Source organism: Aotus nancymaae, unplaced genomic scaffold (genome assembly GCF_030222135.1).
Source record: "Aotus nancymaae isolate 86718 unplaced genomic scaffold, 86718_ANA_hifiasm-v0.15.2.pri h1tg000038l, whole genome shotgun sequence".
NCBI classification, from domain to species: Eukaryota; Metazoa; Chordata; class Mammalia; order Primates; family Aotidae; genus Aotus; species Aotus nancymaae.
In genome coordinates, this window is record NW_026988452.1 from 7,435,086 (window position 1) to 7,461,535 (window position 26,450).

At 36.4% G+C, this 26,450-nt stretch overlaps 1 protein-coding gene across 25 annotated transcripts in view; it reads right to left on the bottom strand.

The window, feature by feature from the left end:
• The window catches only part of ARPP21 (cAMP regulated phosphoprotein 21), a 159,377-nt gene that overhangs the window by 103,677 nt on the left and 29,250 nt on the right, over positions 1-26,450 (bottom strand). For 18 of the 25 annotated variants that reach the window (XM_064360172.1, XM_064360170.1, XM_064360164.1 and 15 more), the window contains exons 2-9: positions 12,838-13,011; positions 10,926-11,092; positions 9,935-9,976; positions 9,070-9,159; positions 5,013-5,157; positions 3,544-3,622; positions 2,766-2,825; positions 1,680-1,820 (exon numbers count right to left, since the gene is read on the bottom strand). In XM_064360172.1, the coding sequence (XP_064216242.1) occupies positions 1,680-1,820; positions 2,766-2,825; positions 3,544-3,622; positions 5,013-5,157; positions 9,070-9,159; positions 9,935-9,976; positions 10,926-11,054 (686 nt within the window). In that variant the 5' untranslated portion in view covers positions 11,055-11,092; positions 12,838-13,011. The other 7 variants (XM_064360159.1, XM_064360157.1, XM_064360161.1 and 4 more) reach the window with 7 other exon arrangements.

The window sequence follows — 26,450 nt, forward strand, 5'->3', positions numbered from 1 at the left end:
TGCTTAATTTTCTCAAAACCATTCTCCAAGGAAACATGTCTAAAACATATGTACTAGTATTTATGACTGTGTGATTGCAAAATCAGTGTGAATTAAAAATAAATCTACTATCCACCAGTTGAAACTGTATCACATTTAATATGCTTGAACTATGGAGGTTTTCCATGTTTGCTATGACCTTATAGACAAAGAAGAAGGAAAAAATAAAAAGAAGTGGTCGACTGCTTCTCTATTTTGCAATCAGCATGTCCCTGCATTATGATACCTAAAAGCCATTAAAAAAAAAATGAATAAGGAAAAACAGCAACAACACAACTGTAATAACAGCAAAGAGTGTTGGATGGTGAGGGAAGACATAAAGGACTTTAAAAGTTACCATGATTTTTGCTACTATTCAAATATGAGGCACATTTGTCAACAATCAGATAAAGTGAGAAGCTGATACATTTTTAAAATGTGTTGTGCTAACACAGTAGAATGCAACTACAGGATTGAATGATTCTGAAACTTCAAGGGCCCTTAAACATGATTCAGTTCAAACCATCCTGCAGATATATAAGTAATTTGAAGCCCACAGAAGTTGAATGCTCATTGGAGATATTAATAATAGCCATGCTTGGTCCCAGATCTCCCAGTTTGTGCTCTCTTCACTATGACTTTCCCCCGACCTCTGCTGAGCACAGACTGATGCTTGGGTTGAGAAAGAGCCTCATCTCCATCCCCACTTGTCCCAACCTCTGGTGAGCAGAAAATACAGAGTATTTTAACTATGATACTCTGCTTGACACAAAAGCTCCTTTCACTAACATCCCTAAGACCATGCAATTTACAGTTTACCAAGGACACTGTGAAAAAGAAAATTATAAAAGTGGATGCTTCATGTGGGCAAGTGTTTTTAGTTTAACATGCCTTTTGTTATAGAAGTGGCTTGTACTGCACTCAAAAGATATATGGATTCAAGAAAAACAGCACCAAGCTTCAAAGCAAATGACTACTCGTTATTATGCTTTTGGTGATTCAGTGAAACAATGAACAGGTATTAAGATAAAAGCAAACAATTATTTTAAGGAGAAAAAACTTGTCATCCTCTTTTTAGAGCTAAGTCTTAGATATTTCATCTAGCTCAAGACTTTCATTTTATAGGTGAAAAAACTGAGATGGCAAATTTTAAATGACTTGCTCCAAGTCACACAACTCGCAAGTAGAATTGGGTTTTAGAGGCAGGATTTCTGCCTCTAGGTTCAGAGCTTTTTATTACTCCAGAAACCATAGTAAGATAGATGTCTAAAAAGCAGAAGAAAGAAAATAACAATTATTCTGTGTATGTCATGGTCGTTAAAAATAATCTGTTGTTTTTAATTTAAGTTATATTTTGACATAAAATTTTTCACAGCTTTGTATGTAATTTCATAGAGTACTGATGGAAGAAAGAAAATTATGTTTCAGAAGCTATGTAAAAGAGCAGGAAATAAATCCACTTTATTGCCTGAATTGTATAAACTTTCTTGGTTCTCAGATAATCTTCTACAGATAAATGCCACACTACTTCTGATAAGAGCAAGAGATAAATAACACTGCACATTTTAAATGTCATGTACTGTGAATTTTATACTGTGATCTTATAAATGAATCCATAGGAGAAAAAGAAAATGCTAAGTAAGTACAGTGATGGGGCTTACATTCTGGTGCTGCTGGTCTTGTTGACGATAACGGATTTTCCTGTTTGATCCACATTGTGATCCAATCCAAAATAAGCTGCCACTCGATGGACAAGCATCCTCTGATATGATGACATCTGAGGGAACTTTTTATAATGATTACTGGAACATAATGCAAGAAAAAGTGGAATCAGCATTTTCATTTTTTGCCCATAATACATTTTACAAGTATACACACAAAACTATTTCTCTTTCATCTAAACCACTAAGCCTATTACATTTCTGGCATCTCTCTCTCTCTCTCTTTTTTAACTGTACTTTAGGTTCTGGGGTACATGTGCAGATCATGCAGGATTGTTGCATAGGTACACACATGGCAATGTGGTTTGCTGCCTCCATCCCCCCGTCACCTACCTCTGGCATTTCTCCCCATGTTATCCCTCCCTGACCTCCCCACCCCGCCATTGTCCCTCCCTTGGCCCCTCCCAAATAGACCCCAGTTCTGGCATCTCTTAATGTCCGAATTTCCAGACAAATTTTCTACTTATTATAGATTTATCGATTAAGCTACAATAAGCATCTTTGTTTCATAGTTGCACATTTCTCTTGCCAAAGAGAAGGTAATGTCTATGGGACAGTATTGTATTTTAGTCCATGCTACCTTGTCAACGGGGCCAGGCACAGGACAAATGATGTGACATAATATGCAATTGCAGATGTCTATATGGAGATGTGTCATTACACGGTTTACACTGAAAGCTGCACAATTATTTTCAGGCATAACTGACTGCAGCCAGCTGGAGCCCATTAAAAAACTATAATAAAAATGAAAAGGGTCGCTTCTTGTTACAGCTACTCTATGCTAATCAGTGGCCCCCTGTTTATAGCCATTTTGTCAGGAATTTAACAAGCAGAAGCACACATGGTCCAAGCAACAATTCTCATCAGCATATAGTTCCTAACTCCAATAATTTCCCCATTTAACAAATCAAGGAACATATTAAGCAATGTTTTATCTATCCCTAAATCTTTCCAGAATGGATAATTTAACTCAAACACCAAACTAGGATACATCATCAAATTAACCAGCATTGCAGTTTAACATACTTGTTGTCAGCAATGAAATCAATAATTTCCTGTTCCATTTTCAAAAGTATCATCCTGTCCCTGCAAAATAAATGTTAAATTTAAAAGGTTTTAGATATGCTCCATTTCCAAAGACCTAAAGAATTCATTAAATGTATGGAAAGGATTACTTAAATGTATGCTGGTACAAACCTGTATCTAACTCTTCTTTGGAATATGCAGACCATTTACATACATTTACATATATCATTATATTTAAGATTATTTGGATATTTCAAAATACCTAAGAAATAAGACAAGAAATAATCCTAATCTTATCTGTTAAGTATTTTGAAATATCTAAATTTTGTAGTCTTAAAATTAATTATGGCATGCAAGGTACTAGGATCATAAAACATATCAAATAAATAGTATATTTCAAATTAGTAGGAAACTGGAACAAAACAAAGGCCAAGTACTGACTGTAAATGAATACACAGCTGCATTAAAACATAATTGGCTGATGTGACACCAATAATTTTTATTCTTTATTTTTCCCCCTTAGTCAGTATCTCTTTGTGATTAGAAAAGCAGGGCTATTAAACCATAATTTATTAATTGGATAACTACCCAGTTATTAAGATTCTCTATAAAAAGTAAACATGCAAACCATTAGCAGAACAAAAATACAGGAGACAGTTTAAGACGTCAGGGAAGGTATCTGTATTTTACAATGGCTTTCTTAGAAGTGTTGGATTACCAACTTTGATTGTAATATTCTATTTGATCCTAAAAGTAAGAGGCTTATTTAATAATTTACCTGGAATTATTCTTTAATGTGTTAATCAGAAACTCGTGTAAGTCTATGCCTGTAGAATCCGTGTATTCTTGGCTGCAATCTGAAACAAATAGCAGGTCAGAGTTGTCAGAAATGATAGTAGAAAGGTGGGGTGGAAAAGGTTTCCCCAACCTTTCCTATTTCCCTCCTGCTCAGATAAATTTTAGGTGAAGCTGTTGGTATAAAAATACATGTTTCAAAACTAGAAACATGGCAATATAACATCAGAATGAAAATTAGATTCAGGAATTGAAAACACCCAATAAATTCTGACTATGGAAAGATCCAAATGTCATAGGAGGGTAAGTGGGCACAGTCTAGGTGGTGGGGTTGGGGGAGGTGGAGTCAAATATCACGTGTTCATTCTGCACTGTAAATAACAAGGGTACAAACTCCACATGACAGAACTCCCACCTACAGAGAGAGCTCTCAAGAGTTTGAGATCCCATGAAACCCTTTTTCTTTTAAAACAAAGAAGGCAAAAAAAGAGAATGTTCTGTTATGAGACTATTAATTAGTACAAAATACAGCAGAACGCTAAATATTCCCAAGTCTTTTAAATATCCTAATGTTGTCCAAAGCTTAATTTCTAAAACTGTTTTAGAAACCTGAACTTCTTTACTGTCATATACACCTTAGATTTTATATATTCTGCAGCAGAAACAACAATTATAAGCAGATGTATGGTTATAGAGCACGTAACTGTTAGAGGTGGTTTTCATTCCACAGTTAACCAGATACTCTCTTCTTTCCCAGTTGCCCATTTTTTTCTAAATCTACTGCAAGGCTGTTTACTCATGGGACTCTTCATTTCAACTTAGTTTTGTTTTGGGCTGTCAGAATTGTAGGTTTTCGGTTTGTAAAGGTATGACTTTTTTTGGACAGCAATTTATTGAAGTAGAAGTGTGCATTTTTAAAATAAACATTATGTAAAAGTAGATGGCTGCAAATACTAAATTATTCTGTGCCAGACAAAATGTGAATCATGTATTCCATTGACATACACATGTGTACTTTGGGGACCATATCACTTATTAACTGAGAATTGCTAATCCACTCTCTGTCTTTTAAGATAAACATGAAAGTTAAGCTATCACAGTCAGTCTCATTACTGTTCACCAATCCAAGTTAATCGGTCTAAGAAACCTAAATTCAGGGCAGATTTATATTTATTCCTTTGTACAAGCTTGTCATTGACAACAGAAGATTAAAATGTGAATCCAGAGAAATATGTGATCTGAAAAATAACCTCTCTAGCAACACAAGTAATGACATCATAGACAGAAAGCAAGAAAATCAAGTTCACATTTTTTACACACACACATACGTACACATGTAGAATTACATGCAGGGTTTGGTGGGAGGTGAATATTCATTTGAAATCTAGAATGTGTTCTGTGACTACGCATGTGCCCAAATTGAGTAAGTTAAGGAAACATTTTCACATTCACCTTTTGATAACATTCTGATCTTGGGTTTTTCAGAGGTTTTATCTTTGTTTTTATCCTTTTCTTTTTCTCTTTCAGATTCATCTTTCCTAGATTTATCCTCCTCTTGCAGGCTGGAAAAACTGGAAAGCTGTAAATGAATTGATTCCTGTTGGGGAAAAAATATAATAATTTAGGGCCAGGTTTATAATCTCTGTCTGGTTCCCATTTTGCGTAGAGGTTATAAAGTATAGAAAAATGAAAACCAGGTGCAGATTTTTTTTTCTTAAATGGTAAAAATTAAACCTGTCAGGAAACTAATTGCCCTTTAAAATGACTTGATCTTCAGGAGTCAATGGGAGGTCAGAAGGAACATCTAGTACTGAAACTTTGCTTCATGAATATTAATTTTAACCAAGTTGAATTCCTGTAGATCACAACACTTATTTTTTCTACAGGTTTATTTTTAAACACCTAGAAAAAATTTATTTATCAGTAAGCTTGCATCACAGCCATTATATTTTAAAAAAAGAAGGTTTCTATAGTTTTATTTTATAATTCCTTATAAGGAGAAATTGGTGCAAACAAAGACAGATGGATACTAGGAATCATAAGTACAAGTAAAACAGACATAAAGAAAGCCCCTAATACCCAATTTACAATAAAAACTTAATTTTAGCACCGGGTCAACAATGATTTCTACTACTATGAAAAACCAGACTATATAATTGCAGGAATTCTAGGTATAAACTGTTATTATAATTTACAAATACCACTAATAAATCATTATAATGTATAGTTACAGTAAGCATTGCCTTTTAGAAAAGTAGGAAGCAGACATATTTTTCATAAATAATATACAAATATTTGATATTATTTTATTTTGGTATCAGTCCTTTCCAAAATACAATATACTCCTGAACTGATACTTGATATAAGATTGGTCATTTACAGTATTGGGACTGGATCCACTTTTTTATTCTTTTTTTTTGTACTAAAACCAGATTATTTTGTATTAACTCATATATATCAGCATTTGATTGATAGTATGTTCACTGTTTTGAAGAAGAATGAGCCAAATCATGTTTTTTAGTTTTATGAAAAACCTAGGCTATGATTAAAACTATGACAAATTAACCAACATTAAGCCCACTTATTCTTATGTAAGAGATTATTTGATGGGAAAGCTTTCTTCCATTAGTGACATTAAAATTTATGATGTAGGAAAAAATAATCCCAATGACTAATAATGTCGCTCACTAAAAATTAATCTAACGCTCACACTCCATGTGACTAAACTGATGCTTGTACCCTCTTAAATTTGGGTTTCTTAATGGTTCTCTGTAAACCTGGGTAATCTAACAATCATAAAGAAAAGTTCTCCAAAGCTGTTTCTTTTTTGGAAGGGGCTCCATTGTGAACTCCCTGTTTCACTGTGATTGTAAAGTCACATGATATAAATGATGAAATAAAATATGCTTTCACCATAAATATCTTAGCTGAGTTTTCCAACTTCAACATGTTTTTCCTGGGGATGTACTTACATAAAATATGTAAAACTGAGTGCAATCTGATTATAGAGTCATTTATTGCAGTTTGGGACAGAAATGTCTTAATATGCAAAGGTTTAGGCAGGTTCTAGGGATATGATTTGCTTCTACTTGCTGAAGAAATCACTGGGGCACTTCTGGCCCAGAAGGCATGGCTGGGGTGGGAAAGATTCAGTTTGACAGTTAATCATCAGGGGAAACTGAGGGCTCCTGGGCCATGAAAGTCATCTCATCACTTCTTCAAAACTGACTGAAACATCTAGCCTCTGTATGTATGAATCTAAAATCATAGAGGCTTGGACTTATATTATAAACGCATGAGTAGAGGCTGAAGAATATCCACTACAAAAAAATGTACAAACTGATGCCATGTGTTGACAAATACTATAGTTAGGAAAAAAATTATCTTTTCTATGCATATACATTACGGTGTTGAAAGAACACACAAAAGTGCTATAGAGTTGGTAAAAAACAATCTGTTATTTTTTAATATTTTTATTGATATGCTCAATAATAAAATACAAGTGTTAATAAATACATTGGTACAGGATAAGTTTATATCCAACAACAGTAAAAGAGTGATTCAAGTTGCAGTAATACACTGATAAGTAAATAGTATAACATTAGAAAAGCAAAATTCCTTTAACTTAAGGACAGACTGAACCATCAGGTATGGGTCTGAGATCAAGTAATACAGGTAACAAGAGTTTTTCCCACACTGGAAAATGAAGGCAGTTTTCCAAATACTGTGAATTTACAAACATTGGGGAAGCGATACAATCCATTTACTGTATACTTCTGCCACTGTTCTCTGGGATTCAGTTCGCACATTTTGTAAGTGCCGGTGGTACCTAATGAAGGCATTGCATATAAACTCAAAAGTCTGTTTCTTTATTTTCTAAAAAGGTAGCACGGCCACTTGCTTATATGAGTGTCTGGGCATTTTCTATCAGGCCCCTGCCCCCACCACTCCCCAGCCAATCCAAAGAGAAGCTTGCAGGCTCTCATTCTTTCCTACAGAGCTAGTCTTGGTTTCTGAGCTTGGAACCAGCAGGAACAAAGCACCATTTACACCTTATTTCTCTGCACCAATTGTATGGAGACACTAGACTTAGGTCCAAGGTGGGCACTATGATACAGATGGTCCCTTAAAAAGTTTCCTCCTGGTACCTTGTCAAATGGGACAAAAAGCAGATTAAGTCTATAAAGGCTGTCCTTCTCTGCCTGGCATGAGGAGTGGGGGACAACTGGGGCGTTACTTCTCCCAGGGTTTGTCATTCTGCAAAGTTAACATATACTGTGTGCAGCACATTACAAGCCATCGATCAACATTTAATAATATAAGCCGTGATATTCCCATTATTCCCCCTTTTCAATCTCCATCAAAAATAGAAGCACAAATAAAATGCTGAAGGAAAGCCACACATTTCTCAGAGCCCAAGTAAAATAAAGCAAGTATATGAAACATAATAATGGCCACTGAAAGATAGCCTGTACATGCCTTATGACATGAGTGGCATGTTAAGAATATGAGGCTAGGAAAAAAAATACACTCTTAGGACAAAATCTATAAGAAATTTATTTTTGGTCCTTTTAAAGAAAGTGCTCTCAATGCTCTCCGTTTCCGTGAGGGGAATTCAGAGTATTTCAATTAAAGTAAAAAGAGAAAAGCAAAACCAAAGCAAACAAAAATAATGATATCTTCATCAGTTTTCCCTCCCCTGGGCTCAGGTAAACCATTTTACTTTTGTCTTGACTGCTCTCAGCCTCTGATAAAATAAGTACAGTTTCAGCAGCAAGACTATTTTTTATAAAAGCTAATATGATGCCTAAAAGGCAAGCAAAAATAAGTATGATGTGAAGTTTCCCATTTTGTAACCAAAGAGTTTTGTTGAAATTTAAATTTTTACAGCCTACTAATCTTGATGTAAGGAGCAAAAATAAGGGTAAAATATGCAGAGATATATTAATAATATGAACTTAAAGTCACCATCAGCTCAGATTTATTTCTGGACAATTTTTGCAGTATTGAGAAATCTCTACCAAAGGCCATAAAAGTATTTCTCCAAAGTTCAATGCACCTTATTCACTATTTCATAAGTTTCATATGAACCAACAATTGTGTTTCTTATAGGCAAGTGCATTTTGGGGAGCTGAGAGGTAAGACATCTCCAACAAGGAAGGAGAGAGGATACTTGGGATTATATTTGGTTCAGCCTTATCAAAAGAGAGCCTTTGAGGAAATTCAGCACTACTGTGCCTACTTTTTATTTAACTTTTAATCTAAATTCTTTTGAATTCCTTTCCATTTGCAGTTTTCAGAGAGTCTGGAAAAAAAAAACGTAATACTCTGTGACAAACCATCAAACTATTTTAGAATGTTGCATAAGCAGGGGATGAAGCCAAAAAATGAATTATTTTCTTCAATTGTATTTTTCTCCCCCAAAATACTGTTTAACACCAAATTAATAGTCATGCACACAAAGGTGGATCCCATTCATGCAATTAATGATAATGACAAGGGGATATACCTGATCCTGAAGACTTTCACCTCCTGGTCTAGCAGAAGATTCCTCACAGACAGCAAGACTGCGAGTCAGTTTACCTTTTCCTGCTCCTGACTAGGAGGGGGGAGAAAAAAGGGAAAAAAGGGAAAATAAAGAAAACAAACAGGAGACATTCTCAGCCTGCCAAATCATCTCCACATTCACGTAACTTTCCCAAATGAGATTTTTAAAACCAAATTTCAAGTCTGCCAATCAGTACCGTCTACATTGGCTCAAAGCAGCATACCTCTGTATTGCTGGGGATGAAAGTAAAGAAGAATGTGACTAGAGAAATTTGAAAAATACTCTTAGTAAATTGTGCACATCACATTGGGAACATAGAAAGAATGAATTGCTGTCATTTCATGAAAATATCAGGGGGGAAGAAATAACAAAATTAATTTCTACTAAAACTAAATTTGCAGGAGATTTGACTGAGAAGATGGTTAAAAGGATGAAGAGTGTGTACTGAGCAGTAGTATCTATTTACTTCAAGGCAGAAATCAAGTAGTGAGCATAAAACATAGACTCCAAATTTTATCTAAAATAAAAACAAAACAAGTGGCCATTTGTTTTGTAAATCACTGACAAATCTCCAAGTGTGAAAATAGAATCACATACATTTGCAGCTATTTGAACACTAAATCCTCTAAATAAAAAATACACAGTGCCAGAAAGTAAGACATGCATAAACACAAACAATTCAAAAGCAGACAGCACCAGTGCAACCGTGATCCCCACAATATCCGGACACAATCATCCGAACTGCCGGTAAATCCTTTAACTCTTATATAAAATATGCAATTTATACCTGTGATATTGGGTCTACCTAGAATCTCAAGAATCCTACCTTGGATTTTCTTCTTTCTTGATTCTGAGCCTCCAGCCGCCTCTGTATGTTGGAAAGAAAATAAAACAAACAAAAACAAACAGTAAACCAACAACCCAGAGAGACAAAGAGAGAACAATGTCACTCCCGGCTACAGGAGAGAAATCCATAATAACAGCAACAAGATATCACAACCACTATGGAGGACTCCTCCTTCCCTAGGTTTTACAAACTTTTGACTAATTTTTAGCTTTTTTCTCTTTACAGCAACTATTGGAAAGGGGAAAAGTAAAAAGTCAGCTTTGAAGGCTTTCGGCCATCACGCAGTTGTCTGCCTTTGTTAACTGTTGGTATATAGAGTTCACACTTCTGTAGTTCAGGTAAAAGAAAGTCAATACTTACAAGCTATTTGTAAGTGCAGTTTACTTTCCTTCTCCCACATCTCTTTCCCTTGTAAATCATGATGTATTTAACAACACTGTTTCACTTCCTTTAATCACTCCCAGTCTTTTTTCCCCCATTCTAGTACTCTTTTTTCAGCTGGGAATTCTAGGGCTTGGCTTGTTTGCTAATAAGATTTGAGCCTTAGCATGCCCAGGAAGGTCAAAAGAACACCTGCCTTTGATTTTCCTTAGTTTTCCATCAATTGAGTCTTCATCTTTCCACGAAATAGAAAATTCATTTTTAAAACTCAGCTAGTCTAAAGCTGCCTTGGGAGAAGCCTTCCGTGTACACCTTGAGGTGTTCTAGAAATTGGTACTGGGATGCTGTGTGCAAACTCAGAAAATAAATACTTTCCTATTCTTTTTTCCCACAAAACACATTTTAGAGTGTGGTTGAGTTAGGACAAAATGTGACAAATATTGAAAAAGTAGGAGACTAGCATTTTGAATTTCCTAATGATACAACTAGTGAAACTCTTTAAAAAATAAATCTTGAAAGTATTCTGAAAATCAAAGAAGGGAGCTACACACAGTTATATGAGAATCAGGGTCTCTTCATGCTCACTCACCTGCAGTTCCAGTTTCTCCTCTTCATCCAGACTTTCTGATTTAACAATGCCGTTCTCTGGAGTGCCCGTCTCCTGCTCAGTCCCTCCTTCCTCTGCTATGGCCTGATTCAGGTCTCCTTGCTCAGACATTCTCCCAGATGCAAATTAAAATAACAAGATTTTATACCCTAGAAGGTTAAGACATCAGAAAATAAAGTCAGTGCAAAGTGAAGCATTTACTATAATTCTTTAACTATTTCATTTATCCTTTCATATTCAAATCCAAAAGAGCAATTTTGAGAATTTTATACGAAAGGCGGAAAAAAAGAAGCTGAAATTAAGTACCCAAGGCATGCACAAAAGGCAGATGCAGTGGTCCCATCCACACACCCTCTACACACACTTGTGAATACACCTTGCCATCAAAATGGATCAACAAATCTTAGAGGCACATAACTCCCACACGACTGCTAGTCCCCCATTCTCCACTACAAAGTAGAAGAAGCCGCAAAAGAGGATATTTCTCCAACTTTTGATCAAATGACCCTTGACTTCTGACTCAAGATGTGCTATTGATGTTCTGCAGCATATCTAAGATGACTGAAAAATTATTTGCAGCTTCCAAACACAGACATGCTTCCCTAGGCATAAGAAATACAGTAGTCTACAAGGGTAAAAATCGACTGAAGAAGTAATAATTCAGTATAAATATGGGATCTAATTTTGGCAATAAACCTTTCGGGGTCAACATTTCCAGGCTTTGAACTGCCAGCTACATTACTAAAAGCATAAGCCCTCTCCCAAGCTCCCAGGCTCCTGTCAGTTGCTGGTGCGACAAGATCCTGTGGAAGGAAGTCTGGCAGGCAGCTCTAAGGAAGCTCCAGCAACTGAACTCTACTTCCTCAGGCTCTCAGTAGACTACAGACACTGGAAATGGCTTTTCCAAGTTAAAATCTCTTATTATTTTTTTCTCCCTACCTTTATAAAACCCTGACACTTCCCCTTCTGAAGTGCTGTCAAATGAGGCTCATGAATAAATTAGCATTTACTTCCTCCTCACTTTTTTAAGCTGTGAGAAAAATAGAAAGAAAAAAAAGAAGGAAGAGAAGGAGGAAGGAGGAGGAGGAAGGAGGAGGAGAGAGAAAAAGAAGAAAGAAAAAGAAAGAAGCAGAAGGAGGAGAGAGAGACGCTGTAGCTTAGAAAGTTAGTTCTTTTACAAAAAAAAATCCAAGCAATCACTGTCCCATTCCCAGTCATTACGATGGAAATTATTATTATTGGACAAATAAGAGTTTTAATATGTTTCTTTGAGAGTGTTCAATTACCACTTACTAATTCAGTAACTTTATTTCCAACTGAAAATAGGAAGCATGAGAAAAATCTAAACCACAGCAATTTTGCTAAAATCTACCATGACAAAACAGATGGTATCGAATGATATCTATAAAATACACAGGCTTATTCGGCAAAGGATTGTGGGAATGTAAAAGGAAGTTTTCCAACAGGACAGTAGGTTGAATCTGTAAAGTGCCTAGTAAGCAATGCATTCAGGTTTGGGGAGGTTTTAGGATATTTCATCCATTGCATTCTGATGGATTTCTTCTATTTCAGTGACACTCCATCTGTGTGGTTAACAAAATAAAAAGTTCCATATTCCACTGGCAAACAGGTTGTTTCTCAGTGCATTAGGCAGGGGACTTCTGGTGCCCTAACTCATTTTTTAGAGCATTTAAGTAAAAAAACAGACCGTGACCAGATTTAAAATGGAGTGAACAAATTGAGCTCTAATTCTCCAAACTACAAGCCAAATGAGTCTCTGATATAGATCCTGTCATGGTTACATTCAGTGAACTGCTGTATGCAAGCAGGCACATCTATATAATGATAAATCTAAGATATAAATGAGATGACAGCCAGACAACAAGACCTTTACCTTTCGTGCAGAATTCCTGCTGTAGGTCTTGGCGACTTACTAGCGGCTTCTGTCGTTCTACACCAGGAAAATCCACACAAGTGATCAGAGACAACTGGAGTCCCATGTCCCCATTAACAGTTCGGAATGCCCATCTCCATGCGATTCCCTTACACAGTGTGACACATCGTCAACCTGAAAAAAGATGAAAAGTAAACAATAATATTTGTAATAATCATGGTAGGGTGAAGGATGAAATAAATAAGACGGGGTTTCTAACACTAATGACCAGCTTCCAGCAAATCACGTTCACAGCTTGATCCAGCTCCACCTGTCTCAAGCTGCCTGCTTCTTCTCTAATGAAGGCTACAGCCGGCTGTTCAAGTCAGAACGGCACCCACGCAAGGAGCTAAAATTAACAATTGCATTATGCACCGAAGATTACTCACTTCAATTTTAACCTTTTTTAGTGAAATCTGGCACTTTGTGTTAAAAAAAAAAAAAAGAAAAAAAACAAGCTTGTGTGTTTGCCTCAATGAGAATCAAGATCACCTATGAGCAAAAGTCTTGCCTTTTTTTCTAACCACAGTCTTTGTCTTAATTATAGATTATATTATATATTTAAAGCTGTTTCTGTGGTTTCTTTATTTACGAAAGTTACCTGAATAAAGTGAATTGACAGGTTTTGATTTAATGAAATATTCTCTACAAAAGTAAAAAAAAAAAAAGAAAAAGAAAACTTTTATAATGGCATGGCTGAAAAAACTCTTTTCTCTCCACTTATAGTTTGGGAAGAAGCATTCCTAATATTCTTGTTGCAGGGTGAACACAATCTATCCATAGCCCGCCCTCCCCATCGGGATTGCCACCGCCAGCTGGGCATTCTGTTTGACAGCAAAGAAGCACTGACAGAGGGATTCAACAGATTTGCAAACCTCAAGGCTGTTGAAAACAATCCACACTATAATGTGCACTTTCTTTTCTCACAACTCCTACAGGAGCAGCGGCAAAGACAGCTTGAATGCAAACACAGAGACAGGCTCCTAATAACATTTGCCAAAATCAGGCTGCATCTCTTCCTTTTCCCTGTAACTCTACTCTGGTGTGCAACAGCTAAATGCAACAGCATGCACACCTCTTCCTCATATACCTGTCTGTGAAAACACTAAATGCATCACAGTTATTTAATTTGAAGGTTAGAAACCCTCTCTCCCTCCTCCTTGCTACCCACTTCTCCCAAGTTTAAATGAGCACAGCTGGTTCCTCATAGGATTTTACTGTGGCTATATTAATAACATATTGGGTTACAAAGCCATTTGTTGTTCAAGGGGAAAACAACTGTTGGAAATGCAATCACTTGTACAGTCAATAGTTTCTGGATTTATTCATGTTTTATTAAGATGGATGATTAGACTTTAAACTATGTTTCTTTTGTTTTTGGATATTACATGGCTTTTGAGAGCTAAATATGCATTTAGGACAAAACTGGATTGCTAATCAATAGTAATTTTTATTTTTCAATTTTGATCAGTTTCACCATAGCTACTCTAGTTAATACTCAATATTAAATAAAAATTGTCGTGTCTTAAAAGTTAGAATCTATTTAACTAAGAAGATCCTTATCCAGTATGTCTTAGAATAGATGTCAGAGATGGTTATGAAATGCATTCTGGATTCTGTTTTCCTTTTTCCAAGTTAAATGAAGTTCTCAAGGATTGCAGCAACCCTATTGCCTTCTCTTTCAGACCCTCATGTTTGTACAGTGGCATGTAATCCAGCAGGTGAACAGCAATGTAATTTTCAAAACTAAGTCCTAGATACATTATTCCAGCCTCAGTAGGAGGATGCAAGATATAATTCTTTCCAGGAAGAGAGAAAGAACAAACTGATATTCGCATAACTAACTCAAAGTGGGGACAGCATGGATATATGTGTGTGCGTAATTACCAGGACACGTTTTGAAATAGCACGGAGCTCTAAAGTCAGCGAGGTATTATTCTTGCATGCCTGAATCATAAAGTCATCATCTACCAAGATAAAAGAGAATATGGGCATATGGGAATGAGCAGAGAGGAACATATGGATCACAAATATTTTTGTAACTGATTAAAATTGTTCTCTTTGCTGAGAAAGCAGTGCCAGGAAATCAACCCTACTTCAGCTTTCTGTTCGCCAGAACTAACCCAACTCTTCCACTGCAATTTAATCTTGATCTGTTCCAATTTCCTTCCTTTTTGCAAATAACCCAAACTATTTTTAACAAATATCTTTTCTTCAACATTTGGTTAATAAATATTCTGGCCAAATTTCAACTGTTACAGTTTGAAGGATGGAAGGAGAAAGAAGAGACTAAATACAAATGCACAAAATAAAAGTTACTATAGTTTTTTTTTTAGTGGAAATACTATTTTAAACATAATTTTGGGGGTATTAGTTAGCAAAGGCTATCAATAGTTTGTAAATCAAGCTACAGGAAATTGATCAACGATGCTATAAACTATGAAGAAAGTGAGCAAAATAATTGCTATCTCACTTTATATTCACGCTGTTTCTTATTTCTTTAGTTTACTTTAGAGTTGAACACAGTAACAATTAGGATTGTGGAGATGAGAAAGAAAGGCAGGAGAAAGGCAAAATGCAGCTCACCAAATATTATGCTGTCTTTCATCATCACCATCAAAATCGATATGCCCTAAGTGTGTTTGTGTGTGTGTGTGTTACACATATTTATCACTGTGCTACCAACTGGGAAAGAAAGGTCAGATTTGATTCAAATTTCAGCAATAATTTAGTTCTCCGATGAAAGGGAAATGAAAGTTAAATTTTATCAATAAGTTAGAGTGTCACTGTATTAGTCACTTTCTTTGCAACACTTAGACTAAAAATTAACATGAGGAAGATTAATATTAACCCAGATTAGCATGGGTACTTTATGATGAAACAACACAGTTAAGATTTATTTATTGAAATTGAAATGTTTTCCCTATATGCACTGTTTCTTCTTTTCAAGCTGGTATTGTTCAGTAAATGAAAACCACTTGTACATTGTGGTGATGACTGATTTGTCAAGTTGCCACAAAAGACATATAAATATTGAAATACTATGCAATGCTATTTAAACCAAGCATATAACTCATTTTCAAAACAATTATTCTGTTAAAGTTTAAGAAAAAATTTGAACCTTTAAGTTTAAAGCAAGTAAAAAAAAGTAATTGGGATGTAATCATTTCAGAAATGACAGCAACAATGCTATGAATAGAATGTACATACGAATATCTTTAGCAAGTTGAAATTTTCCCAAGGTGACAAAAATATCAATGAGAAATTTTTCCATTAATTTAATTACCACCCTCCCACAATGTAATCGTTCAATAGTGTATAAGAGACACTCTACCAGGAGCTTTCCCCGTTAATTAAACTCTTTATAGTAAACTTCATGTGAAGGCATTCTGTAAGATTCTTGAGCTGTCATAAAAATGCCAAAATTGCCAGAGAACTATTTTGTTGGTAGAACAGAGGGGGGCATTTAAAAAACATTAATTTTCTGGTTAGGATTTGGGGAACAGAAATGTTTTCATGACTATTTTTGTTTAAGCTTTAATCTAAGAGCCTGACACTTTATAAACATGTAGAAGATCATATGTAGAATCTCACATGTTCGTCTTTAACTGTGGTCACCTGGATCAAACATAACTAATATCAACATTTAGTAGAATGCCAAAAGTGGAAGGAACTGATGCCAAGGCTCTGCATGAGTGGCACTGTAATAATCATGAATGCCATTAAAACTAAGGAAGGTCTGTTGTCAATAAAAGTATCTGAAGAAAGGCCTTATGCCAGTGTTTCATTTCTTCATTCGTATAACAAGTCTTTAATGAGCTTCTACTATGTGCAAGAATATTCTACATTGTGACATGTTATTCTGGTGAATTGACACAAACTTACTTTTAAAAAATCTTTTTTTTTTACTGAATATAAATAAAAAATAAGCAAATTAATATACACACCTACATATCAAAGGCAGAAAATTATAAGAGAAGAAATTGGCATTCTGATTTACAAATTTCCTCTGACATATTGATGACACATATGTATACAGACTAGTTCTGTGGATGTAACATTCCATGGTTAGTGCTTGACTCACACTGGTACCGAATAAATGCTACAATCATCATCATCATCATCTTAGCAGTACCTGGTGACATATACTGCTGTTTATCCATCCAGTGTGGTCACAGCAAGAATAACAAGAGAAAAAACAATGTTCAGAGAACACCTGCACCTCCACCAGAATCAATGCATGTATAGCCAATGTGCTTTCACCAACAAAGGGTAACAGACATCATCTTTCACTGAAAAAGACAACTCTATAATTTTTTTCCCCAAAGCTTACCCTGGATATGGTCCTGGTACAATACGAACATCAGGATGTCAATAATCTTAATGAGAGAGCTGGATAGAATGCAATAGCTGATGGGCAGCCTTGTCACAAGACTGGCCCAGTTTGTGCATATTTTTACTACAGATAAGGAGTTTTTTTCTGACCAAAATCAGTGTCACAGAGAATGATGCCAAAGGCTCTGCTTCCATGTTACAAAATAAGCCAAGAATCTGACAGCATCAAGGTTAGTTTTAGTTTGAATGTGTCACCATTGAGACCCATCCAAAGATGTTTAAATGGCTTAAACTTCCATAACCCGTACAGGCAAATCACCACATTACATTCCCCAACATCATTCTATTAAGAGTCTAGGTATGATTTATCCATGTGCACGGTGATATCATCAACCTTCAGCATGATGTAAATTTTTTTTTTTAAAAAAGTGCAAAGACCCAGAAAATCACAGAGCTCCAAAGAAGCTTGGAATTAGTTAGTCTAACTGACATTAAATCCAATAGCATAGACAAGATCTACAACCACAGTTAATCTATAAGCAGAGTTGGTTCAACAAACACAGTCATTTTGACTGGATGTCAGAGCTCTTTTCAATAACCTGTGTTCCTCCAGTGATGGTTCTACTAGAAATATAGGGCAAGTTTACCTAATCTATGCAATTAATTCCCAGTATGTTGCAAGAGGGACCTACACATTGTTTTTCACTGGATCACTATCCTTTCTCCTTGTAAATAAGCCTACAAATACTGCACAGAAACGTCCTGAGCATACCTTCTGATGACGGTATGTGTGTCTCTTTCCTGGATTTCCTGGTCAGTCAGATGGACACATTTGGACTTCTAGATATTATGCTCAGTTTCTCTTTTTGAAAATTCTTAAGGCCCATTTTTTTTCATAGCTATCAGAAAGCCATAAAGTTGTCTGAGATCTATCTGCCTAATTTCCTCCTTCCACACATAGAACTCATAGTGCCCATCTTTCCAAAAGCCAAACAGAAAATCACATGCTTGCATTATTCACAGATAAAGGGTACCCAGGTTTTGCAGGTAGGCTTGATAATTTTTTGATGTGGAACAATTAATTATAATCGATACTGGTGATAAAACATGGGTAACATTTCAAAAAGAGTGTCTCCCTACTCTTCAAGCAAAAAGCCAGGATCTCAGACTTGAGCAATAGCCTCATCCTTCCCAGTGTAGCTGAAACAAATTTCCCAGGAACTTAAATAACACTGTTGGGATCCTGTGGATAATGATACCATATAACTTTGCTAGACCAACATGTTCTTAAGTAGTCAGATCTTCCAGGAATCTCAGTGAGTTACATACTTATCCTAGATATTTCTCTCATATCACTGTTCTGTGATCTCCTATATCAAGCAGTACTATTTCAGGGATGAGAAGAGGAAATAATCCTCTGAAATGATGACACTCTCGTTTGGGCATTACTAATCTAACTGGTATGAGAAATTCTGCATTCTAAATTCAGTTCAATTCAGTTCAATAAAATATTTAAAAGTTTCTTCTTTATCTGGATCTCAAGAAAACAATCCATTCTTTACTTTCAGTTATTTCTATTGGAGAAGATCTCTAATGGAACAAGAATTTATCACAAAGTGCATATCTTCAATTCTGATTTAAAGGGTTCAAAAATACAAAATTCAACAGAAAGAAAAAAGGCATTTTTAATAGAGGTGGAGAAATATTAATTTTAATAGTAATCATTATATCTGACATGAACTCTTTTCATCTTCATTCTTACAAGATGTGAAAGAAGCATCTGTCATTTCAAAAACAATGAAATAACAAATGTGATGCAGTTGTAGGTGCCAGAATGGGAGCTAAATGTTTGAGTTATTAAAACATTTCTCACAGGAAGAAAAGAGGAAGAGACATTTAGGTAAAATGAATAAAAGCAAAGAAAAATTGCTAAGTTGTTATTTTGTCTGATTTTTGAAATGTCATGTTTTAAATGCCATAAAATGCCATTTTTGAAATGCCATAAAAGTCATGTTTTTTTCATATATATATATATATATATATATATATATATGGGAAAATAAGATGTTTCCATTGCTATGACATCTTTGTTTTTTGTCAATACTTTGTATTTGGTACCATAAATGACTATTTCATGCCTTAATATTGCCTATTCAGATGTATTATTACCAAATTCATCATTTCTAAACCTTTTTAAAAGGAATCAACACAGAAGTTTAAATTGCCCATCTATGACCTCAGCCTCTTCCCTAACAGCAAAATGAATGAAAGGATTTTCTAAAGGCACAAAATAATGAAAGGGGGCTAGTCGCCAAAATTAAAAGGCAAAATGTGAGCATAAAGGCCCCATGATAGCAGAAGCTATGGTCACAAGAGGTGTATTCCACTTCCAAAAGGGAGGGAGAGAGGGCAGAAAGATGAGCAGAAATGGATGTATGCTGCCATCCTAAGTATAGCTTGTGGAATTTCAGGAGACACAGGAACAAAGGGAGTTTCCAGTTATACAGGGCAGCTCTGAGCTACACTTTTGTGTTACCATCTTAATAGCATTCTCTTTCTACAAGATTCAACAACCACACCAATGAAATAACAACTACTTTTTATTGAGTGATACTACAGGGGTAATTTTTGACTGAGTTTTCTACATAGATTATTACATCTTATCCTCACATCAAATATACCTATTCGTTGCTAGCCTACAGCAGGGAAGACAGCAAGCTGTCTGCCTGTCCTATCTCTTTAGTGTTAAGTTGGCTGGCTGATGGCTCCTTCAATCACTGGATTCCCCAGGTCTCAGCCAAAGCAGATGAATCATTGTTTAACAAAGCTTAAAATTTGAACCAAGTAGTAAAAAAGATTCTCTTCCCACTATTATGTAAACTCCACAATCATGGGGATTTTTGCCTATTTTGTGTACTTCTAGATTAACCCCAATATTAAGAATAGTGCCTAGCGCATAGTAGGATTTGTTGACTCAATGAATGAAAAGAGGCTAAAAGCGCTACCTGGATTCTAATCAGTAATGGCTATGTGACTTCACTGCGTTTCTGCCTCCTCCACCTGAAGGCCAAGACAGCTAATCATACAAAGACCTATGAAAACCAATGTGGCAATGATTAAGTTTTCTCTTAAACTAAACCAACAGCCACTGGATATTACCCGAAAGTAAAACCAGGAACTGTTTCTGGATGTTTGGATCTCGTGAAGGTTTTGGTCTGGCTAAACTCTGTGATAGTGAGTCTATCTATCTATTCAACAAGAGCTGAGCATATTTATTGATGTCCTGCTATGCAGAATATTTTGTAGCTTTCTGGATAGGATACTGGGGAAAGCAAAGAGATGGTGCTTGCTTGCTAGGAAGCAGCTACCAAGCTAACTATAGAAGTCAATAGACAAAGAGATTTGAGAGCAAAGCAACCCAGAGGACTAAAGCATATAATACAAACATATATACCACTGCTAACATTACACTTAGGGTTTTCGTCATGTTTTCTTGAAAGCTAATTTTGAAAATGTTTCTTGAGGAAACTAAAAGACATAAATAACGACAAACAGAGACAATAGAAAAGATATTCTCATTAAAGGTAACAGGAGAGTGTTGAACCTTTGAACTGACGATGCACATGCGGACGAGTTTCTCCAGGCTCTTTGCACGTGCGTTGTGGGACATGCGGGCGAAGTTGAGTTTCCTGAGTTTTTCTGAGAAAGTGATGGCATTATTAATTGCATGGCTTATCATAGGCCAAACATCTAGGCCTCACTCATATTGCTAGGTACCAAAAAAAAAAAAACTAGATAAAAGCAATGTCTTTTTCTCCTTTCTTCCACACTAGACTTAATTCAGTATCGCACAAGGTTTCTTCTGCTTATTCTAACGGGGTCCTCATCTAAGTGTCATTTCTCCCGTTAGGAGGAAGTGCCACACAGTTCAGATGCAACGGTGCTCGTACCACAAAGTGGAAGATAAAATGTTCTCATCACATGTGCCTGCTCCGTCTCTTCTTAAATGCTGGGGTCTTTCCTCCCTGCTTTGTTTCTTCCTTTCTCTGCACTGCCTAATACGGTGTTACAAAAAATTACATACTGACACCACTAAAAGCGTGATGAAAACAAAGAAGTGCAGTGTTGAGATCAACATATCTGCTAGTCAAAGTAAGTGTTCAAGAAATAATTCTTGCTATCCTCAGACTTTCTGTAAATAGGCGAATCTGAACTATAAAATAATTCATTTGACATTGGCATTTATTTTGGTAGCAACATTGTGTAGGAATCTTTCCTCACCACAGTTAAGTTATCTTTTGGTGTGTAGAAATGGCAAATGTAAGAAAATAACAACAAAACTACCTGAGAATGGGTGTCACTGTCTGCAGGCAAAGGGTCCACGTTCAGGACCTCAAGTGCTGAAGAATGGGTTGCAGAAGCATTTCATGTGATGTCTGCTTTCCTGGGAGACAAGGGAAGCAGCTAGGGAGTGAAAGGAGCTATGTGCCTTCGGAGAGAGGACTTACAGGTACTATGGTAGAAAAAATGTATGGCATATGAAAATAAATACGCAAAAGAGTGTCTCAAAGCCTTTATTTCTAAGCTGTCAAGGGTTTGACTTGTGTTTGCGGCCATGCCTTAAATACAAAAATGTTTTGAAGAAATGTTCCAGATGAAGAATGTCAGCACTAGACTCTAAGTTCCTGGGACAGAGAGGGCCCTCAGGCCAGTGTATCTTCCAACTGTTGTTTAGTGCAGAGGAGGAACACTATCGATACCAGTTTGCCGAAAGGATAAATGAATACATTCCTGGGAGGAAAACATTTTCAGGAACCTCACAGCACATTGATGGGGCAGAATGTGGGTTGTTTTGCAATGCGTCCGCAGCTTAGCCAGAAGGTACTTTCTGACTTAAACCATCTGAATTGGTGTGTGTCTGTTTGTGTCAGGCAGTACTCAAGCTCTGGGGCCATCTGTGGCAATGCTGATTGGACGCCAGACGCCCTGCTTGGAAAGTAACCGAAAGAGAGCATGAGGTTGGTCATTTGTAAGAGAAGCGCTGCAGTTTGAAGTTGTCCTGCCTATCATCATTCACTGTGAGAATTACGATCGCACGAACAAACTCTACCTAAAAAGGCCAGCATGGCCTGAAAGTGTCAAACCCCCGCCCCCTGCCACTACCCGCTAACAGTTGTAAGCCTGATTTTATCTAATATTCCCATTTATTTATTTTTGAGGCGGAGTTTCGCTGTTGTTACCCAGACTGGAGTGCAATGGCACGATCTCGGCTCACTGCAACCTCCACCTCCTGGGTTCAGGTAATTCTCCTGCCTCAGCCTCCTGAGTAGCTGGGATTACAGGTGTGCACCACCATGCCCAGTTAATTTTTGTATTTTTAGTAGAGACGGGGTTTCACCTTGTTGACCAGGATGGTCTCGATCTCTTGACCTCGTGATCCAATTTTTTAAAGAAAACATTCTTGTTTGAAGGAGAAGTGAAAGAGTTAGTTACATTCAAGACTAAAAGCATTTTCAGATGAACATCTTCTGCATGATGAACTCTCCTACCTGGGTGCTCCCTGCACAAACCTGACAATAAGACTCTCCAATCCTAGCAAGCCAGAGCCAAAGAAAATGGGTGTTTGCATTTTGTAATCTCCATATTTCAAAATATTTAATACTTTTCAATGATCTTATAAAAATGAATGCTGGAATAATCTCTGTGAATTATTAGAACCTGCTATCATTACCAGTTACTAAAGAAAGAGGAAAAAGCAGATTCTCGAACCATACCAAATGAATGAGCTGGCAGAAACTATTACTATCTGGCAGCAACACAGTCAGTCTGAGTTGAGATGAGAGATGTTGGTGTGTGGTCCCAGGGCTGAATCGACCAATGAGTACTGAAGAAAAAGAGTTAAATTGTGCTCAGAATCTCCCTGGGGATTCCTGATGATGAAGTTGAAGATTTGGGGGTTTTATTCATGGATTCTACAATGCCTAAGCTAAGTGCCTGGAAGGGGTTATTAGCTTTGTACATGGTTGTTAAGGGCAAACAAAATAGTCTTAAAGTGTACTTTACAGACACTTCAATAGAAGAAAACTGTTGGTTCACCCAGTACATACTGACATTTCAGAAAGAAAGATCTGAAGTTAACCCACACTCTTGGGTGTCTCTAATGTGTAATCATGAACTTGAACAGAAAAGGTGATGTAGCATTCCTATGACAAATGGAACAATCTGCTCCCTGGAATGGAGGCTGAAAATCTGGCATTACACAAAAGAATAGAAACATAAGAAAATGTGGTTGTTAAACGTTTACAATAGTGTGCATCCAAGCTATGCATGTGGAAATTGCCAGGGTGAAATTATCCAGCAAATAGTCAAATTTGTGATTTGATATATCACAGAAGTCAACTATCTGTCAATCTTATGTATTATGAAATACTCAGCTTCTGAGCTGTGGGCTTATTTGAAACCTTCAAGATTTTAAATGTAGACAAGAAAGGAGAAGCCAGTAGTTGCATTCGTTAACGTGTAGCAAGATACTTTCAGAAGTGGACTTTTTTCTGTTGTGTAGTCTCCTTAATAAAGTCTAAGGCCTAAACTTGGAAAAAAAATCTTATGTAGTGGGAGAAATTATTACCTTTCTTTACTCATAATGATGACTAGGAAGGAAGGAAGGAAAGAAGGAAGGAAGGAAGGAAGGAAGGAAGGAAGGAAGGAAGGAAGGAAGACATTCTCTCTGCTGACAACTCTGTGGCCTGACCATTCATATGGGGCTTGGGCACACCACAGATGCCAATTCCAGATCAGGCCCTTGATTGCTCTACACTTCAGAGACTCCAGCAGGAGCAAGGAGAAAATAGCATGTCAACTGTCAGAAACTCTTCTGAAAATATATGAAAGTGGAATATGAAATATTTGAAGGAATGTATTAATATGATGAAGCCTACAGCAAAATTTAATTTTCAAAACTAAATATAAAACTGTGAAAACAAAATGGGTCATTTGTTCTTTATTGCTAGCACCTAGCAGAGAGAACTGATCATAATTATAGATAAGTAGTATGTTTTTTTTAAATTTATTTTTTATCGCATTTTAGGTTTTGGGGTACATGTGAAGAACATGCAAGATTGTTGCATAGGTAGTATGTTAAGAATAGCATTTCCCCGTATTTGATAAAGTCTTGCAAATAGAAAAATGTGTTCTACACCTCAACAATTACATTTTCAGTGGGGAAAAAAAGATATCAATAAAGTAAAGGACACAGTGAGATCCTGTTACCTCTCAAGACATATCTACATGACAAGAGAAGTAATCTGAATCTCCAAGTTCCAAAGAAGTCTAAGCATGTTTACATAAATGGCTACTTTTAGTCTCATAAGGCATTATTGGTATCCTAATTTTAAATATTTATGTGTGTGTGTGTGTGTGTGTGTGTAATTAGTGTAATTTGAACCTTGGCAATTTGCAAATGTAAAAACGGCAGATCCTGGGCTGGACGTGGTGGCTCACGCCTGTAAATCCCAGCACTTTGGGAGGCCGAGACAGGCGGATCATGAGGTCAAGATATCAAGGCCATCCTGGCCAACATGGTGAAACCCGTCTCTACTAAAAATACAAAAATTAGCTGGGTGTGGTGGCCTGTGCCTGTAGTCCCAGCTACTCAGGAGGCTGAGGCAGGAGAATTGCTTGAACCTGGGAAGCAGAGGTTGCAGTGAGCCGAGATCACGCCACTGCACTCCAGTCTGGCACCTGGTGACAGAGTGAGACTCTGTTTCCAAAAAAAAAAAAAAAAAAAAAAAAATTGCAGATCCCAGCTATCTAATATTCTATGTGGTTCAAAACTATCCTTATATCCTGGTAGATTCTGTTTTCAGTTCTGGGAGCACTGGATCTCTGCTGGCAACTCTGTGGCCTGATGATTCATATGGGGCTTGGGCATACCCATGGATGTCAATTCCAGATCAGGCCATGATCGCTCTATACTTCAGAGACTCCAGCAGGAGCAAGGAGAAGACAGCATGCCAGCCAGTGGAATACACTGGCTATTTGCTCTACTGGCAATCCGCTAGGCTCACCAAGATGCCACACTTGAGGTGATGCTGCAAAACTGAAGAGAAATGCTGCCCATCGAAATACTAAAAATGTCCTGTTTTTTTAAGGTCCCATTTTATTTTAATTTGTTAAAAATACATACTTCCAAAAATTTACACTTCTATATTTAGGACTACTTTTCCCAAAAAATGGGTAAGAACAAAGTCAGAGATGATACTTCACAATGAATAGTAGCAATAAATTTCTGAGGGAGGGACATTGTCAATTTCCTGAGATGAAAATTTGTGTTCTCACTTACATGACTTTATGAGTTTTTTCCCTCCTCCTCCTCCTCCTCCTTCTCCTCCTCCTCCTTCTTCTTTAAGAAAAAAAGTACTGCAGGTGATATTCAAGACTTGCTGACTTCCAAAGTGTGGTATTTTGGAGTGATACTGCACCAATACCATTGCAAAATTTCATCATAAATTAATTTGTTAAGCATTATAATCCAATTTCAGACTAGATTACATTTTCTTTTAATTAACTAGAAGGACTCTTACATGTCTTTTTCTCTTTTTTTAATCTAGCACCTCTCTCAAATATGTTAAGAAGTGATCAAAGCTACAAACAGAGTCCTACTTCCAAGGGTCAATGCAAAAAAGACTGCTGCTTCTTTCAGAAGAATCTGTAAGCAACTTATCCCTCTCTCACATAAGTTATTTAAAAAGGAGGAATATTGTACTAGAACACCTAGTAGAATGCCTGGCATTCAATAATAACTTGATGACTTATTTAGTTAATGAATTAATACATAAATTTAACCAGTCATGAGATTATGACACCTAATCCCAATGCAAAATAACTGTGGTTTCTATCTTAGACTAAGAATTAGTTCCTCATTATCATCATCACTGGCACAAATCACATTGGTAAATAAAACTAGTTTTACTATAGCACAGTTTGAGATTTTGAATAAAACTAATGTTAAATGTTAATATAAATAGCATCAATTTAAAACAATTTTAATATACTTATCGGTGACTCACTCTGTGCCTGATAGTATTTTGATTAAAGAATATATGATAATAGGACTAGCCCTTAAAGAGTCACATTTTAGAGTGGAGGAAGCTGAATCATAGATACATGAAGCATATCAAATACTTCACTCTAGGAAGGGCTGAGGCAGAGTCTAAATTCTGACAGATTGGTTCTGGGAC